The 18,238-nt window shown below is 43.4% G+C and overlaps 2 protein-coding genes across 9 annotated transcripts in view; both read left to right on the forward strand.

Moving 5' to 3' along the window:
• The window catches only part of ncoa6 (nuclear receptor coactivator 6), a 13,188-nt gene extending 8,565 nt beyond the window's left edge, over positions 1–4,623 (forward strand). For 3 of the 8 annotated variants that reach the window (XM_086141334.1, XM_086141335.1, XM_086141333.1), the window contains 6 exons: positions 1–2,816; positions 3,082–3,132; positions 3,243–3,273; positions 3,729–3,770; positions 4,012–4,145; positions 4,218–4,623. The exon at positions 1–2,816 is cut by the window's left edge and continues 233 nt beyond it. In XM_086141334.1, the coding sequence (XP_085997460.1) occupies positions 1–2,816; positions 3,082–3,132; positions 3,243–3,273; positions 3,729–3,770; positions 4,012–4,145; positions 4,218–4,264 (3,121 nt within the window). In that variant the 3' untranslated portion in view covers positions 4,265–4,623. Of the gene's footprint in view, positions 2,817–3,081; positions 3,133–3,242; positions 3,274–3,382; positions 4,146–4,217 lie in introns of those variants that run through there. The other 5 variants (XR_015104346.1, XR_015104348.1, XR_015104345.1 and 2 more) reach the window with 5 other exon arrangements.
• Positions 4,624–4,949: 326 nt separating this feature from the next.
• On the forward strand, positions 4,950–16,806 carry top1b (DNA topoisomerase Ib). The gene is made up of 21 exons (XM_086141542.1): positions 4,950–5,088; positions 5,397–5,421; positions 6,459–6,555; positions 7,011–7,137; positions 7,381–7,436; positions 7,617–7,718; positions 7,829–7,919; positions 8,002–8,087; positions 8,237–8,352; positions 8,487–8,608; positions 9,314–9,436; positions 9,510–9,697; positions 10,336–10,480; positions 10,590–10,733; positions 11,024–11,209; positions 11,979–12,047; positions 12,157–12,271; positions 13,164–13,291; positions 13,447–13,541; positions 13,772–13,921; positions 15,451–16,806. The coding sequence occupies exons 1-21, from the start codon at positions 5,056–5,058 to the stop codon at positions 15,551–15,553; spliced, it is 2,301 nt and encodes a 766-aa protein (XP_085997668.1). The 5' UTR covers positions 4,950–5,055; the 3' UTR covers positions 15,554–16,806.
• The last annotated feature ends 1,432 nt before the right edge of the window (positions 16,807–18,238 follow it).

Consider the following 18,238-nt stretch of genomic DNA (forward strand, 5'->3'; position numbering starts at 1 on the left):
GAGTCCCCAGCAACAGCTTCCCCCCCAGTCTCAACAAGGAGGACCCCTGCCCGGGATTCACTTTCCCAACGTTTCCACGACTTCACAGAGTTCGAGGCCCAAAACACCTAACCGAGCCAGCCCCAGACCATATCATCATCCGCTTACCCCAACTAATCGTCCACCCAGTACTGAACCCTCTGAAATAAACCTTTCGCCCGAAAGACTGAACGCCTCGATCGCAGGGCTATTTCCTCCGAAAATCAACATTCCTCTGCCTCCTAGGCAACCTCATTTGAACAGGGGATTTGATCAGCAAGGTCTTAACCCAACAACTCTCAAAGCCATCGGGCAGGCACCCCCTAACTTGAGTTTACCAGGCAACAACAATGGTAATGCTGGAAATAATACCAACAACAGCCAACCGCCTTTCTCTTCTGGCACTGGAGGAGCTGCGGGTGCTAAACAGGACAAGCAGTCTGGAGGACAGGGTAAGAGAGCAAGTCCAAGCAACAGTCGGAGGTCTAGTCCAGCCTCGAGCCGCAAGTCTGCCACCCCAAGTCCTGGACGACAGAAGGGGGCAAAGATAGCCATCAACTGTCCCCCCCATCAGCAGCAGTTGGCCAATCCTCAGGGTCAAACCATGATGTTAAGTCTTTCCTCAGTACCCCCAAGTCCAGTGTCTATGGCCTCACAGCTGAGTGGTGGCATAGAGCCACAGCAGACCCAAAATCCCTTTCATGGGATTCAGGGTAACCCTCCAGATGGGGTGAGAGAGAGCCAGGTCATGATGACAGCAGAGCAACGACAGATGCCCCAGCCTCAACCCCAGCAACAGCCTTTGAGGGAATTATCAGCACCAAGGATGGCAAGCCCTCGTTTCCCAACACCTCAGCAGCCTAAACCCGACTTGGAAATGCAAGCTGGGAAAGTGGACAGGCAGCCGACGCAAACAGTGCCTGGGCAGGATTCGGATGTCACGCCGTCCCCCAGGGCGGCTCCAACTTCCCTCAACCAATTACTGGACAACTCCAGTGTTCCGAACATGCCTCCTCGATCAACACAGAGTAACAACGCCAGGGAAGTTATTGGAAAGGAGAGCCCCAAATCCGCTTTGGAATCAGAGCGACCGGTCCAAAGTAATACCCAGAGCATAGGCATGACAGCTCCCATTGCTACTGCGACATCGTTGAGTGAAACAGAAACTAAACCCAAAACCGCTGTCTCAGTCCATACCAGCAATCCCACAGGCCAGCCCGCCACTACCCCAGGCATGCATCCCAGCACGAACGTGAGCCCCAACACTACCCCCAGTCTCAATCCAAACCCCATTTCCACTCTTTCTGTCAGTAGTGGTCTGAATGTAAACACAACCGCTACCCCTTGTTCTTCTCTCAGTACAAACACTAGTGCTAACCAAGGTGGAAGCACCAACCCTGCCACGTCCTGCCACAGCATTCCTTCTTCAGCTATTAGTACCAGTTCGCTCAGCAGCTCTGTTCTAAACCAAGCCATTTCAGCTCCGAAACCGAGCCCTAGTCCTAAACCCGTGGCAAACGTTCACTCAGTGATACAGATTCCCGCGTCATCCAGCTCGGTGTCCCCTAATCAGATCACAGTGTTTGTCACCTCGAACCCCATCACCTCTACCCCCACGCCACAAGTACCTGCATCTGTCGTCTCCACCATGGTGGCTGTCCCGAGCAAGAACATTCGACCACAAGATAACCGGCAGCAAGCCCCTGTTTCTCGTCCACCTCAGTTTATCACGACCACCCCTGTATTTATTAACCCAATTTTCCAAGTCCCGAATGCATCGGTGGCTTCCATTACCACAGTAGTATCACAGTCAGTTACAATGGTGGGGCCTATTCAAGTCTCCTCTCCGAACATCCAGCTTTCTACCGCCCCGAGCTCCATTCAGTCGTTGGGGGGTAACTTGACCAGCTGTCAGGTTGCCAGAACAACCATCGGGCAGGCTCAGTCTGCCACTAGCGTGTCCTCATCAGCCCCAGTGGGAACTGTCCAGGTGCCACAACAAACTCATACAGGGGGTCTGAAAACAGAAAATTCAGGTGAAGGAGCTTCAGCCCAAAAATCGAGCCCCCCAGTTAGGCAGCCATCTCCCCATCCGAGTCCTTCGGCATCATCTCCCTTTCAGCCACCCCTTGCGTCTCCTCCGCCCTGCTCTAGTCCCGCGAGTATGAATGCCATCAGAAAGAGCCCCGTGTCTCCCTCTTCCACTCCCCAGTTGAAAACTAAGCCCGGACAGGCTGCTATAGCAGTTTCGGGAACAGCAGAGCCTCAGCACAGTCCTATCGAAAGGCTTACCCCGGGGCCCGCTGTGACCGGTCCATCCCAGGTCTTTCATCCTCCTGCTAGTCCTGCCATCCCAGTTGAAGCAGCAGTAACCCTCACCACCGCCTCAGCTCAAAATGTCATCATTTCACCTATCGTCTCGTCACCTGTCCCAGTTCCAGGGCAAGTTGCTGCCCCTGCTCAGATTGTTAGCCAGGCTCCATTACCCACACCAGCTTCAGTCTCTAGCCCAACCCAGGCCATAGCATCTCAATCTCCTATTGTTACTGTAGTAGGTACTCCCACTGTAGTCTCCTCTGCTGCCTTGATCTCTGCAATGACTCCTGTGCAAAGTCCAGTGCCGTCCATCGTTCCTATTGTTGCTGTACCTGGACCTGCTCAAGAGGTTCCTCCTCCCAACTCTTCCCCGCTCACCATCCCTAGCGGAGTGGCACCTCCTGTCCAGTCCGGACCTCCACCCATGGAGTCTCCTGTTCCGCAAGCTCCAACACCTGCTGAAACCATTCCAACCACCTCCGGTAAAGAGAACTGTGATGTGGATGATCCCGAGAAAACGCTTATTCGCTAGCGCTCCTTATGGTGAACTTGTACCGTATTGAATTGTCCCATCTTCCTGTTTTGTTTTGCTTTGTTTTTAAACAGAAGACAGTAGTTGGCCGAATTTCAAGAGTTACATTTACATTGCCGCTCCAAATATGTTATTGCTTAAGGAGCCATAAATCCATAATCCTCAATGCTAATTTTTCAAATGTCTCTTGAATTCCTCCTTTTGTCTTTCCCCAGAATCTACGCAACATGAAGTGTCACATGAACCTGTTGCTACTGAGAAGACAAGTATGATTTTTTTTTTTCTTATTGAGACACGGTTTTTACATTTTAGTAGAAAAATAAATGCGGCGTTTCATGTGGAAGTCATTTCAAGTTGTGTGTTTTTCCCCTTCTAGGTGAGGACATCTTGACCGGTCCTGAGCAGGGGTAAGATTCCCCTGAGCATTTGCTGTCTTCGATTGGCTGTTGTTAGTTGACTACGCCATGCTTCATGTGCTGGGGTTGATTGAGGTGTCTCTTATTAATCTCTGAAAAGCTGGCCTAGTCCTAAGCCTTGTGCTCTTGAAGGAGAAATGCTTAGACATTTCTAACTCCACTGAAACTCAGGGAGCTCATGTGGTTGGCCAAGGGGGTGCAATCAATGAGCCTCGTGGCCACGACACTGGGTATGTATGATTGGCATGCAACGGTATAAATATACTAATGCATGTCCTAACATGAACCAAATTATTGCCCATCACAACAAAATCTGTGCCACTCCACTGATCTTTATGGCCATATCTCTCTCTCTCTCTGGGGATTGTCATGATATGGTGGGAAGTGAAGCCATGTTTGTTCAGCACAGTTTATAGTTCACCGCTGTTTTTCCACTTCTATCACAGATGGGCAAAGAAAAGAAAGACGCCCATCAACTTAGTTCCAAGGTATGTATTATGACATGTTTGCGCTGCAAAGACACAAGCAGTGATCATGTTGACGTAGTGGATGCTGTCAGGAAGAAGACGGACAGTATCTGTGGTAGACGAGGAAAAACAGCAGAGTCCGGAGTGGTATTCGATCTTTCTCTGAGTAGAGCAGCGTTAACGAACACCTGTGCATCCCCGTGAACATTTTGGTTGCGTTCTCTCTCCTCTCGCTGTCTACTATGCTATCTGGACTTCTTAGAGTTGCGGTGGAAAAGCCCAAGGGACCGAGCAGACGCAGCTCCCGGGCTGAGAAGGAGGTAGAGGAGGAGCCTGTCGCAGACAGTGGCATTAGGAAGAGATCGGCCAGGCCTGGAACAACTGCTGCTGTTAAAGGTAAGCAATAAAACATTCCCAGTTCAGAGGACAAACCCACTAGTACTAACTTTGATACTTTCTGCTTTTAAGAAACTGGAGCCAGCCCTACCCAGGCCAAACGAAGGAAGTCAAAATAGGTGCACCCGCATTTGTGACAACCTGTGAACTGTACTGTAAATTTATTTGTTTCCAGCTGTGAATCAGTTGATATTGATTTCTCTCTCCAAGATTATGAATTGTCAGTGAAGGAGGAAACCATGTACAGATTGTTTTAAAAAGAATCATGATATTGTTTTGTCCATGCTGTAATGTGAGATTGTAGTTAGAATGTGTGCCTACAGTAAGTGCTTGTGTGAATGTGCTTTCTTTTTTTTTCTTTTTTTTTTAAGTTTCGTTAAACGCTGGATTAATCATGTTTAGACTGATAACAGAGCTTGTTATGTTTGCATAATTATGCTGTAAACGTGAATTAAATTTTCTACTGCTTTTGTTCCGTGGAACCGTGTAATATTCTTAATATATTTTTTTCAGTGTACACACATCCAGACTCAGTTTGTTCATGCGCGCATCACACTCTTTAACACCCAAGTATTTGGATTACCTTCGGGACTATTGTGTGCGGGGAGGAAAAAACACTATGGAAACGTCATTTACACAATGATACGGTTACTATGGTAACGACTACACACACCGTCTGTTTATTTGTCAGTCATGATCGAGACGTCCACGCTAGTGATCAGTGATGCTCTGATGGCCGGCCTGGCACCGATCACGCAAACCCTTTCCTCGGTGTTGTTGGTGCGAGCATGCGCAGTAGCCGCACATCGGGACTCCATTCTTGTCGCCGAGGGTTCCCCGAGCCTGCATCCCGAACAGCTGTAGACTGTCACAAGTTCACCTGCTTTACTAACAAAAAAATAACTTTACCATGAGCGGGGACCATGGCCACGGAAATAGCCAGGTACGTCGTGGTCAATTTCGGGATATTAGGCTCAGCTCGTGTTCATTATACGACCGCTACTGAGGAAATAATAATTATCATATAACGTTATTATAATAGTATTGAAACGTTAGCTTGCGTCACAAGTGAGTCCGGTCCATCACAATCATCTCAGCGCTAACTTTGACAGCAAGCGCGGTGTTCTGAGTGTTTATTGTGCCAAAAACATCTCTTTGGTACATCTGTATGCCAATGTAAACTTGAATTCACCGAGCAACCGGCATTTTCAAAATTGAAATATTAAAACTCTCCTTTGTCCCCGTTCGCAGGTCAATTGTGGAGCCAAAGGCAGCGGTAGGTCTTCCGGCGGGGCTTCCAGCCCAGAACGCGTTTGGTTTCCCATCGCAATCGTGACCTGTCTACTGTTAGTTTTTTAAGGACAGAAATGGCGTCCCAGAGACTAAGTCCCTTCTCCTCCACTCTCTTGCGGCTATTGTTCAAAAAGAGGGTCTCGTATGAACACTTGCGACCCTCACTTTTGTCACCCGACCGGCGGTCCGGGAAGATGGCGGCTTGGTGTTCACCCTGCGCCCATCAGCCGGGCGCTTCGGCCGGGCGAAAACGCCGAATTTTAGCGAGGAAAGTGGCTGAATTGGGGCTGAGGACTTAGTCTCTGCGCCATTTTCTTTTTCAGCGTGTAGCAGCCGGAGCGCCGAGCAGTGCGCCCGCTGTCTGCCGTGATATGGAGGCGAGAGCCGGCTGCTTATCGCCTCCCCCCTCCCGGCGTCTCCCTGCGAGACGTGATGCTTATTTCACCCGGGAACCCTGGCTTGTGACATCCGTGCACATAGTCGGAGAAAATAAAGTTGCACCGTGGACACCGAAAGCAAATGCGACACCTAACTTGCTCCTTCGAAGTTGGGGTGATTTAATGTTTAAACCCCCCCTCCTCCCCATCCCTGCAGGTCTTTTCATTTTGCAGCCTGATGTGTGTGTGTGTGTGTGTGTGTGGAGGGGGTTAGGATTTTAGGTTTGCATCTGGAACTCACAAACTCTAAATTATTTTAAAAAGTACTGTCATCCACGGTGCCCCCCCTCGCCCCCCAAAAATGTTTTTTAAGTGTAATAGTGTTGGAGGCAGGTCAGTGTCTGAGGTGGTAAGGTGACTCAAAAGTCAAAAGTCAGTAGAGTATTTATTTTCTTGGCTTTGCTCTGTTTTTTTCCTGTTTGTTGATGTGAATATGCAACAAAGAGGCGGTGGCAACAGCGTGTTTTCGCTTATTTCAGAGTTGAGACAATTATCGATTTCAGATTTCACAGCGGGATTTTTTTTCTTCTCTCTACTTGCTTTGGTAAGCATCTAAAGTTTTTCTTTTTACGTTGAATGACAGACTCCCACAAGCATAAGGACAAGCACAAAGACAAGGAACACAGACACAAAGATCATAAGAAAGACAAGGAGCGTGAGAAATCGAAGCATAGCAACAGGTAGGGTATCATATCTATACCTCTTTTTTCACCGGCAGAACGGAACATGCTGCCTTTTTTCCGTCTGTAAACCTTTCGTTGGAAAATAAACAAATCTTAAAGTCACCGAGAGAATGTCGATTTCACTGCATTTAAGAAAGCCCTCTGCTGTGTTGACCCACCAGGACTCCCCTGCAATTCAGTTGTTGGAACATCTGCTGTGCATTTGTAATAGGAACCACGGTGGAGCATTTCTTACATTTTTATAATCACTTTGAAGTACTGCACGACGGTTTGATGACAGTTTAGTACCGGCAGTCTCTCGTGCCATGGTCAGATGTTTGATCCAAAACGATGAAAGTAAATATTGCCGTTGGCCGGTCCTCCATTGATGTTGTCTTTTGTGTCTGTTCTTGTGCGCCCCGTCTGAACTCTCGCACTTGACCTCTGGCCCGCCCGCGGCCCCGGCGATTCAGCGAACACAAGGACCACTCGGAGAAGAAACACAGAGACAAAGAGAAGCTGAAGCACAGCGACGGCAGAGCCGACAAGCACAGGGAGAAACAAAAAGAGAAGGACAAAGAGAAGAGAAGGGAAGAAAAGGTTTGTTCATAGACGGCCGGTCTATGGGCCACTCTACAAAGTAAAAGGCTAAAAGGCTCGCTATGTAAATATTGTGTCCTGATCTCTGATCCTGGCAAAGTGACCGTTTATCATCTCGACTTAGAAGATCAAACTGCGTTCTTGCGTCTAATAATTTCCCGATTTAACTTTCAGGGGCACGGAGAGATTGAAATAAAATAATGTGAAGATGTTTAAAAAAATTTTTTTTTTCACCTTTCACAGGTTAAATCTTCCCAGATAGACAAGCCTAAAAGGGAAAAAGAAAATGGATATATCAGGTAAACAACACAATTTGTTTTGTTGTTTTTGATAAGAACTAAAGATATCTTCAGATTGTTGATGCCTTTCAGCTATCTATGTGAGGAATTCAGTCATTCTCTCTAAGCCAATGTTTGGTTAAGATATACAAGATATTTCTGCACTCATGTTTATTTCAATGTATTTCATGTATGACTCAGAGACACAAGTCCTGCCATCAAGACTGAGCCCGAGGAAGATAATGGCTTCTACCCTTCTCCACAGCAGAATAAAAACTTCAAGCAGGAATTTGATGATGAAGAGTTGGTATCATACTAATCCGAGTGTTTAACTTGTAGTTTATTTTTCATCTTTTGAGTTTGCACAGACATTTATTTGAAATAAAAGTGATCATCCATGTATATATTTGCAGAATGGAACACAAACCCAAAAAGGTCAAGACAGAGCACGAAAGAAAGGCCAAGAAAAGGAAGCACGAGTATGAGGACGATGAGGAAGAGGAGGTTTGTAACATTTTGATGAGTACATTACTACATGCTTCTGGCCGCTTGATTTAACCGCACATATTATGCTTTTCAATTGTAGGAAGTGAAGCCCAAGAAGAAGACAAAAGATAAAAAGGCAACAGAGGGAAAGAAAGCCAATAAGGAAGAGAAGGAGAAATGGAAATGGTGAGATAATTTCTGGGGAAAAAAACATCTTTTCCTCAGGAAATTGTGCCTTAAGGACAGTTAGCTGATACACAGCAGTCACTGAGAAATAGAAGTGAAGTTTTCTTCACTCTCATGGCTTGACCTTTGGTGTTGTCTGTTGTTATTAGGTGGGAGGAGGAAAGATGCACAGATGGCTCCAAATGGCGTTTCCTTGAACATAAGGGTCCAGTGTTTGCACCTCCATATGAACCTTTGCCTGTGAAAGTCAAATTCTACTATGATGGTGCGTGGGCTCGCTTAAATAATCACATTTTCATGTGCACTTTATTTTTTTCTCTGGTCTACATTGAATAATTATTATTATATGATTTTTTTTAAACAATGCTACAGTGACTTTTTTCCCCCCAATGCTTTTAGGCAAACCCATGAAACTTAACCCTCCTGCTGAGGAAGTAGCAACCTTTTTTGCCAAGATGTTGGATCACGAATACACCACTAAGGACATCTTCAGAAAAAACTTTTTTAAGGACTGGCGGAAGGTGAGGTGAAGGGAAATTTTCGAACAGTTGTCAGAACTGCTCGAGGATACATATGCCGGAGTGCAAAGTGCAGTCAGTTGATGGCTCTGCACGCGGACAGTCGCTTTGTTTTTATTTGGAGTGTCGGAAAACTTGAAGCCCTCTCTCGTAAGCCGTCAATTTTTGGCAGCTCACAAAAGTGAATGAGATCACTCACTCGCGGCGGCAGGAGAATGGAACGATGGCGCGGCTGACCACCATAAAAAGAAATTGGCATTGAGATCAGGAAACGGTCACTAGTCAAGTTGCCTGTTTATGATCAAATGAAAGTGATAATTGAGGGCTGTTCATTGAAATAATACCGGTGCAGATATTCGTGGCGATTCCAAATAAATGTTATGTTGTAGGCAACTCTGTCAGGGGTCAATGCCCGAGCTGAGCCAGACGGGGCCATCAGCACAGAGCAGACCGTACAGTTACATTTCTCCCAGGGTCACGGGAGAAATGGGGCAACTCATGTTGGCTTCTACCAGTTTCCTACACACAACAAACTCACGGTTTTCCTTTCCATCCTCCGGTGAATAGTGACGCACAAGTTAAAAAGCTTGTCTCGCCTTGCGGCGTTCCTCCTGCAGAATCGCGTTTTGAGGCACACATTGTATAGAAAACTGCATCTGAACTGGTCACCGATGCGCTTGTACATCTACGGTTGGCTTTTATTTTTAGGAAATGACATCGGAGGAAAAGTCAAAGATCACTGACCTGAACAAGTGCAACTTCGGTGAAATGAACGAGTACTTCAAGACCCAATCAGAAATTCGGAAGCAAATGTCAAAAGAGGAGAAACAGGTAGGCCTTTGTTTACGTTGATTCCCGGGTCTCAAAGCATGAAACGATAATCATATTTTAATAAACTTGGTAGAAAATCAAAGAGGAGAATGAGAGGATCCTCCAGGAATACGGCTTCTGCATCATGGACAATCACAAAGAGAGAATCGGAAATTTCCGCATCGAGCCGCCGGGCCTCTTCCGAGGGAGAGGGAACCATCCAAAGATGGGCATGCTGAAACGCCGCATCAGACCCGAAGACATCATCATTAACTGCAGCAAGTGGGCATTGATCAACACAGCAGCCTCACCACATGTCTTATTGGATCGTAGTTTTTAGATGGTGACATTTTTTCTAATTCTAAGTGAGTTAGTGCAAAGATCCATGTCATAAGACCTTTGCTGACACTCAGAGCTCCCGTCGTCCTGTAATAACGCTCACTAGTTTTTAATGCACTGCGGCTCCTTATGTATGTAACATTAATGATAAGTTGTGTAAAGCACAAATGTGCCTGCACTCATAGTAGATGTTTGCTGGTAAAAGGCACAATCATGAAGAAAATTAACAGGCATTTTATCTGACATGCTCTGGCAGATACCACTTTTTAATTTTTCATCACAAAGACACCTTTTTTTCCTGGGACTGGTCACATCTTGTTCTTTACATTTTATATAGTTATTATACATATTTCCTGCGTATGCTTTGGCACACATGATGTTACTATGACAAAGGTAGTTGTTCTGTCTGAAAATTCCAAATATTTATACAACGACATGACGGAGAAGGGATGTTAACAGCTGCGGTGTCAAAGTGACAACATTGAAAATCAATTTTGGTTCATGCAACCAGTAATTTATTCTACAAAGAATTCCTGAAAAATGTCAACAAATTTGTTTTCTATTTGAATCCTCCTCGATAGAGACTCCAAGCATCCCAAACCTCCGCTGGGGACTAAATGGAAGGAGGTTCGCCATGACAACAAGGTGACCTGGCTGGTGTCTTGGACGGAAAACATACAGGGCTCCATCAAGTACATCATGTTGAACCCGAGCTCCAGGATCAAGGTATCCGCCATCTCTTTGCTTCTCTTCGCCCCTTTTCTGTTGTATCTTAATTTTTAACCTTATCTCAAGTTTCACCACTGAACCAATTAAAACCAAACATCGTGTGCAGGGAGAGAAGGACTGGCAGAAATACGAGACTGCCCGTCGGCTAAAGAAGTGTGTTGATCACATCCGTACCCAGTACAGAGAAGACTGGAAGTCAAAAGAGATGAAGATCAGACAGAGAGCCGTGGCACTTTATTTCATAGATAAGGTGAGGAGTCATGCTGGCAAATTATTAACCTTTTCACTTCCAATTCTTAGATTTAAGCCAGTAGTTCGGTAAAATAATGGAGTGGCTGAAAAATGGGGTCTACCGTCAAAGTTAGGTTCTGCAAAAAAAATTGTACGGTTTTCATTTTACCACCGTCTCCCCTTTATCATTTCAAGGGTATCCTTCATCCCCCGAATTTCTGATGTAGGTAAATCTCTTTTAGAGAATTATCCCTAAGTATCAAGGTTTGCGCTCGATAATGATCACATCTGTGTGATGTTTCCCCCCAGCTGGCACTGAGGGCGGGGAACGAAAAGGATGAGGGCGAGACTGCAGACACAGTTGGCTGCTGCTCGCTGCGAGTGGAGCACATCAAGCTGTACCCCAAGATGGACGAGCAGGAGTACGTGGTGGAGTTTGACTTCCTGGGAAAGGATTCTATCCGCTACTATAACAAGATCCCAGTGGAGAAGAGGGTAAGATGGTGTTGAGACTGAAGAAATGGAATAATAGTGTGTGGATGGAGAGACAGAGAGAAAGTGTGAAAATTAAATAACTTATTTCATGATCAGTTAGCGCTGAGCAATATGGGAAATAGCTACATCTAGATCACGATAATCCAAAGCACATTTTTCTTGCTTATACTTGGTATTTTTCTTCCTCATTTCAAGGAAATATATGATCACAATCTGGCATTTTATCAAAGTCTTGAAATCCGTGATTTGGATTTATCTCAGAAAAAAATATCCGACTGTCATTAGTTAAAATGAATTTCATTTAGCAGTAAATTTCACAAAAGTGGGTTGTCCCAAAAGAATGTCTCAATATACACAGCAACTTTGTTTATTGTCATTGTGTTTGTAAGAAGAACCAAAAGACAAATGCATGGCCCCATATGACAGAAAACAAAAATATTTGCAATAAAAATAAATATTTCCCAGCCCTGTGAACTATAGTGATGAGCGGCGACATGAAGTTTGTTAACTTTTTCTGATTGATTGGTTGTTTCCATCTAGAGATCCTAAAAACTCACCAGTCTCTTTGGCTTCCCTCTGCAATCGCGATAAAAATAACCCATCTGCTATAAATTCACTTGTCCCATAAATTTTAGCACGAGACCCCCACCCTGTGGCAGAAATATGATGGTGCACCGAGCATCTGTTATTTCGTCTTAATTAGTTTTTAGCAAATGCTACTCTGAATCCCCACGTTAATGTGTGTTTTATTATGTTGATTGTGTATCAGGTATTTAAAAATCTCCAGCTGTTCCTGGAGAACAAGCAGCCTGAAGACGACCTCTTTGACAGACTGAATGTAAGGGATACACATAACAATCAGTATTTAGAGCTCAGACTTAAATGTAATGAAAACAGGTATGTGTGAATTGTAACATTTATTATATCCCTTATGTTTCCCCCTGCAGACATCTATACTAAATAAACATTTACAGGAGTTGATGGACGGCCTGACTGCAAAGGTCTTCCGCACCTACAACGCCTCCATCACACTGCAGCAACAGCTCAAGCAACTTACCTGCTGTGAGTGACAGCAGCTTCAGCTGCTTTCAGTGCCACTCAGGGGATAACAGACAGTATCTTGTAAACATGAAATGAAAAGATCCCCTTTCACACATGCAGTGAACTCCTGTTATTATCTAGGCTTTACCCTGATTGATTGGTGTTAGCAGGAGAGCGTACGCCTCGATTGATGCTATTTAAAATTCCTTGGCTATTCCAAAATTGAATCCGCCTTATTGATTAAACTGCTAGTATCCGTTCCCCTGCTTTGGGAGAATATTGCAGAATCTATGAACAGCCTCGTAATAAGATATAAATGGTATGATGTGAAAGGCTAACATTGACACACACAGCAGGTCTGGATCTAAAACAATTAAGAACCTCTTTTTTTCACACCTCCTTTTGTACCACAGTGTAAAAAGTCAGTTGTTGTCAACCTCTTCTCTCTCCAACTTTAGGAATAATTCATTATTGAATATTAATTTGAAGAATAGTATAGACGCGTGAATTTGTTTTCAATCATGTACAATTGGAATATTTATATATAAGGATCAATCAAGTCTATTAATAGAAACCCTGATGCTGACGTTTGGACACCTTCAGGTGCCCATCAGCTTGACATCAGCTCTTCTTGGGACTCGTCATAGAAGAGGAAAGATTGGCATGGAGAAAAGACCAAAAAAGATGTTATTCAACATTTTTTTTTCTTTTACATAAACATCTTAAAACACAGGACACATGCTTCGACACAGATTAGGACGCTGGTCTTTCCCGCTGGGTTTACACAGGGAGATATTCAAAATACAGATTTTGTTTCCAGCTGAAAAACATTTACGCATCCACAAAGTTTGCACAGTGTGTGATTATATCCTTTGTTTTTTTCTTCTTTATTCCCTGGCTGTTGGATGTCCAGCTGACGATAGCATCCCTGCGAAGATCCTGTCATACAACCGAGCCAACCGGGCGGTGGCCATCCTCTGTAATCACCAGAGAGCTCCACCCAAAACATTTGAGAAGTCCATGCAAAACCTTCAGACGAAGGTAAACCTGATTTCCCTTGTCCCAACAACTCATCTCTGGGTGTCGTCTTTGTGTTCACCTTGAAGAATATTTGCACGGTTATTTTCCTTGTGCGTCGTAAAGCTATGTGACAGAGATGGTGTAGTTTACCCCACATCTCCGGGCTGTGATTGCAGATCGACGAGAAACAGAATCAATTGTCGGCAGCCAGGAAGCAGCTGAAGGCGGCAAAGGCTGATCACAAGGCTTCTCATGACGAAAAGAGCAAGAAGTAAGGCTTACTTGCCGTTAGCCACTGTGAGGGATCGTTGCAGTCTGGTTGCCACATTCTATTAAACATCCTGTCCAGGCCAGAACACTTAATTTTTTTTCAGGTCATCAATATAACTGCTCTTCTGTATTTGCCTGTCTTGTGTTCCTGGCGTTCTGTATTTGGATCACTTTCTTTATCTATATTTAATCCTCCCACTGTCTTGTCTTTGTGTCCCTGTGCTTGTTCAGGGCTGTGGAGGTGAAACGTAAGGCTGTGCAGAGAATAGAGGAGCAGCTGATGAAACTTCAAATGCAAGCCACAGACAGAGAGGAAAACAAGCAGATCGCTCTCGGCACCTCTAAGCTCAACTACCTGGATCCGCGTATCTCTGTTGCATGGTAAATGCTGCACAACAGTGACTTGATTATCGCCGTTTATTGGCTGTTATTTGATTGCAGATGTCAGAAAATGTGAAACTGAACAAGTAAAGCCCCTCCTGTTTATTATGCGGACTTTCTCTGGGTGGGTGCACACAGTGCATAATATCCACCTCGGTGACAGAAAGGCAGGAAATTCTCTTGCATTGTAGGAAAAGGAGCAGCACAAGCAAAAAAGCTAACGGCTGCAGAAGGAAAATTAGAGGAAGAAAAGCATGTGAGTGCCAGAAACAATGGGGTTTGTTTCTGAAAGCCAGGGAGCGTCCCCAAACATCACCCCTTCCTCCATGTGGGAAGTCAATGAGGAGCTGTCCGTACCTCAATGGAGGACCCGGCCACAGAGACGAGGAACAGTGGTCAGCCCTCCCTAACCCATGCCCCAAAGCTATTTATGGAGAGCCTCCTCAAGCACAATGGATACTGGAATGCTATGTGTTTGTGCTGGGTTGTAAGGAGCAAGGGATAGGGTTCCCCCCTTGGGTGGTGCATGGGAACCTGGCGTAGACAGCAGCAGAACGTGTGTGAACAAGTGTAGCATGGCTTAATAGTCACAGGCTGTCGAATACGTCGAATAGTAAAGCAACTGAAAAAGGACTAGGAGTCCCTAACTTTGGGCAAGTCAGCAGCAGAGGAACCTTGAAAACGTCTAGTAGCATGGAAAACGTGTGATTTTCTGTTCTACAGGTTTTGAGACTTCATTCACCATGGCCAAATATTTGTTTTTTTGTATTTGTACATCACAAGTGACTAATTTTAACGCTGTGTATCGTCTTCGCAATGTGTACATTTTGTGGCTGAATAAATTAACATCGGATTCAATGTTAAAATATTTTCTAGCTGGATTCATGAAAATGCCTTTTCTCTTAAGCACGTCACCCCTATTCGTTTTGTGTTCCCAGCTTCCGTTTTGTCTGGTGATTGACCACGGCAAAGTTAATCAAATGCACAACCGGACGGATTAAATTCAATTATGGACTTTTTTATGAATCTAAACACTTTGAATGTTTTACCCAGTTTACAGAAGGTGTCACAAACCCCATTCATGTGCAGTCATTTATTTCTTGAGCTTTTGGAGGATGTATTGTTACCACTTTTGGTGGATTAGTTTTTAGATGGTGATTAATGTCTGAAATTTGAATTGAGCTGCACCTAAAGATTATCACATCAAATCACTGGCTTTCTGTGATCCTCTCAGTTTCTCATACATTTCCCTGTCTGAAATAAATCTGCATCTGTTCATCACAATGCATTACACTAAATCAATTTGGATATAGCGTATGATGTTTATTCCCAGTAAAATGAGAATTGCAAAAACAGAAGTGTTTCCACTAAGGTTAATTGTGGCTCTATGAAAGTTGGTAAGTGAAAAGAATCAAATGGTGGCGTTTTAACTACATTACAGTTCATCTTCATTTTTGGATGTGTGGTATGGAATGGATGACTTCAGTTCTTTCATAGCCTTTAATTTATGAAACGTCTCTCCTTTTCAGGTGCAAGAAATGGAGTGTTCCCATCGAGAAGATCTACAATAAAACCCAGAGGGAGAAGTTTGCCTGGGCAATCGACATGGCTGAGAAGGACTATGAGTTTTAGTGGGGTTTTTTCCCTCTTTTTTAAAAAGTCACGACTGTGATCTTGAACATGGTTTGTAACTGAGGTTGAATGACTCCACTATGTGGTTCCTGCAGGAGTGCGCAGGAGGAAGCATTTTTGGAAGTGTGACACAAGCTGGTCGGCTAATAAATCTTGTGTACATAAGGATTAGTCATAAATTGTGAAAAAAAAACCCTCAACCGCTTGACAAAGCCGCCAAAGGGCATCTGTCTTTGACAAAGATTACAGTAGTGTATGTGTAGCCGTGGCTATCTTTCCATCATCAAGCAAGTATGAACACATTATTATCTGTTTTTAAATATGACTGAGCTGAAATTTCTATTTGTCATCAGAATCACTGAGAAATTCTATATTGGTATAGGATAATAAATTGCTAAATGTTTGTATGAGACAGTGAGAAACATCATGACAGAGATAACAGGATGAATTTGAATTTGTGTAATTTTGCTCTGAAAGATGTGTAATAAGACGAGCCTGGTAATGGATGACAGTGTAACAAATAGAACCCTTAGCACTATGCTCCTATATAATGAATGCAGAATGTCATCCTTTCTCCATTTAGTCTGACTTTGCTGTTTATTTCAGGGATGTACATATATTTCAGTAATAATGATTCTGTGGTTCTGTTTCTTTGTATTCTTTTGTCTGTTGTTTTTTTTTTTTTAAGTGTGCTGTATGCATCGTCACCAAAAAGCTCTATCACTCATATGCATTGTGTGTGTGTGTGTGTGTGTGTGTGTGTGTGTGTGTGTGTGTGTGTGTGTATATGTGTGTGTGTGTGTGTGTGTGTGTGTGTATATGTGTGTGTGTGTGTGTGTGTGTGTGTGTGTGTGTGTGTGTGTGTGTGTGTGTGTGTGTGTGTGCGTGCCTGTTTTCACTGTATTGCAAACAAGATGTAACAATCCTCTTGGTTACTTGAAACAGCTGAAGTATAGTGTACGTTTCGTGTGTGAGCACTTAAAGAGACTGTTCTCTCAGACAGTCGTCCCCTTCGGGGATGTGGTTTGCCAAAAACAAAAAAAAGGTCACAGAAATCTGTCATTGTAGCGTGCCGTTCTTTCTGTTGCAGTCACGAGATGAAAGTGTTCTTTATGAATTGATTTTTCAAATGTGAATTGATACTCTCTGTCATTAATATTACTTGCTGTTTGATGGTTTATCAAACAACATCCGAATGACTGAATGCGGATTGTTTTGAGCTTTGTAGTTTTCAGAATAAAACATCAACCTTGCTTTCCGTCCTTGCTCTGCTTTTTTTTTATTAAAGTGCTAATCTATTTTATTGTGAAATTAAAGGATGCCCTCCAGAATGACTGCAAATAATGATCATCGGTTAGGCCAAATGCAAGATCTCTGAGGGCCTTTCTTATCTTCACTTTCAGCTGACACTCATTATGACTGGAAATCATGAAAACACGTTTATTAACTTCTTAGTTGCATCAAAATATAGTTATATAAAGAACAGGAGAAGATGTGTATGAAGCATCCGGATGGGGAGACGGTTAATTGACATGTCTCCTAGTAAGGGCCAGCGGAAGATTGTGTCTTTAAAATGTCGATAACTAGCGCTCCCCCGTCGAGAGCTTTGTCAAGTTTGCAAAAATTGGACTGAACGCGCTGTATTGATCTCCAAAATAAAAGCTTAAGAAACACATCTTGGCGTGGAATGGTACAACTGAGCATTCCAAATTAACTAAATGGAGATTCAAAGAGCTTTGCTGATAAATGTGAATTGTAAATAGCAGCAGGGATGCAGTGCTTTCATATATTCAGGAATATAGAATAACATTGCATTGGTTTTGCGTGCCACTGTCAACAAATCACACGCGGAAAATTAGAAATGTTTGTTATACGGTTAATGTATGTGTGTTGGTAAACTGTCTCATTTTTATGTTGTTGAAAAACAACAGCCAAAACCTGCTGCTGAGGTCATTTTAATTCTTGCCTTTTACACAAAACACTCGGTACAAATTAAGGGATTAAAGTTGTGAGTATATGATAAATAATTATAATAAATAGTATATAATAAAGTTCAATTGGATTTGAAGTGAAACTTTAAGAATAAGAAATACGAATAAGAATAAGAACAACTTTATTTATCTTGAAGGAAATTGTTGTGCCAAAGTTACAAGAAAAACACAACAATAATAGATAATAGTAGAAAATTGTATAAACAGTTTAAACAGAAAAAAAGGGGGGGGGATAAGAAATAAAAATAAACTATAAAGTGTCTTAAGTAACAAGTGAAGACTATAAAGTGTCTTAAGGTCTTAAGTACCGAGTGAAAGATAAGGAGTGGATATGAGTATGAAAAAATCTTGTACATGTAGCTGTTACAAAATGAAATATTGCACAATTTAATTAAATTAAATTAAATATCCTTTCTTTTTTTACAAGGTATGTGAAAAGGACTGGTTCAGCATTTTACAGGAACATAAAAATCTGAACCATAAGTATTTAAGCACAAAATAAAAAAAAGAAAAAAACGGACACAATAATGTAGGTTAAATCAAATTAACATGGTAATGTTTCATTGTGAAAATCCCGGGAGGAAGTTAATGGTTATGACTCATTGCGCTTGACGCTCCTGATGTTCGGCTGCTGGGAGGAGGAGGAGGCGGAGGAGGAGGCGGAGGAGGAGGAGGGCTGAATCCTAGAGCACAC

The sequence above is a fragment of the Fistularia commersonii genome, chromosome 34, assembly GCF_037954325.1.
Source record: "Fistularia commersonii isolate RoL2024-O1a breed Wild chromosome 34, RoL_Fcom_v1.0, whole genome shotgun sequence".
Classification (NCBI taxonomy): domain Eukaryota; kingdom Metazoa; phylum Chordata; class Actinopteri; order Syngnathiformes; family Fistulariidae; genus Fistularia; species Fistularia commersonii.

Coding starts and splice junctions, on each gene's coding strand:
- top1b (XM_086141542.1), top strand. CDS start 5,056: ATGAGCGGGGACCATGGCCACGGAAATAGCCAG. Junction 7,138..7,380: donor AGAAGAGAAGGGAAGAAAAG/GTTTGTTCATAG, acceptor CACCTTTCACAG/GTTAAATCTTCCCAGATAGA. Junction 8,609..9,313: donor TTTTTAAGGACTGGCGGAAG/GTGAGGTGAAGG, acceptor TTTTATTTTTAG/GAAATGACATCGGAGGAAAA.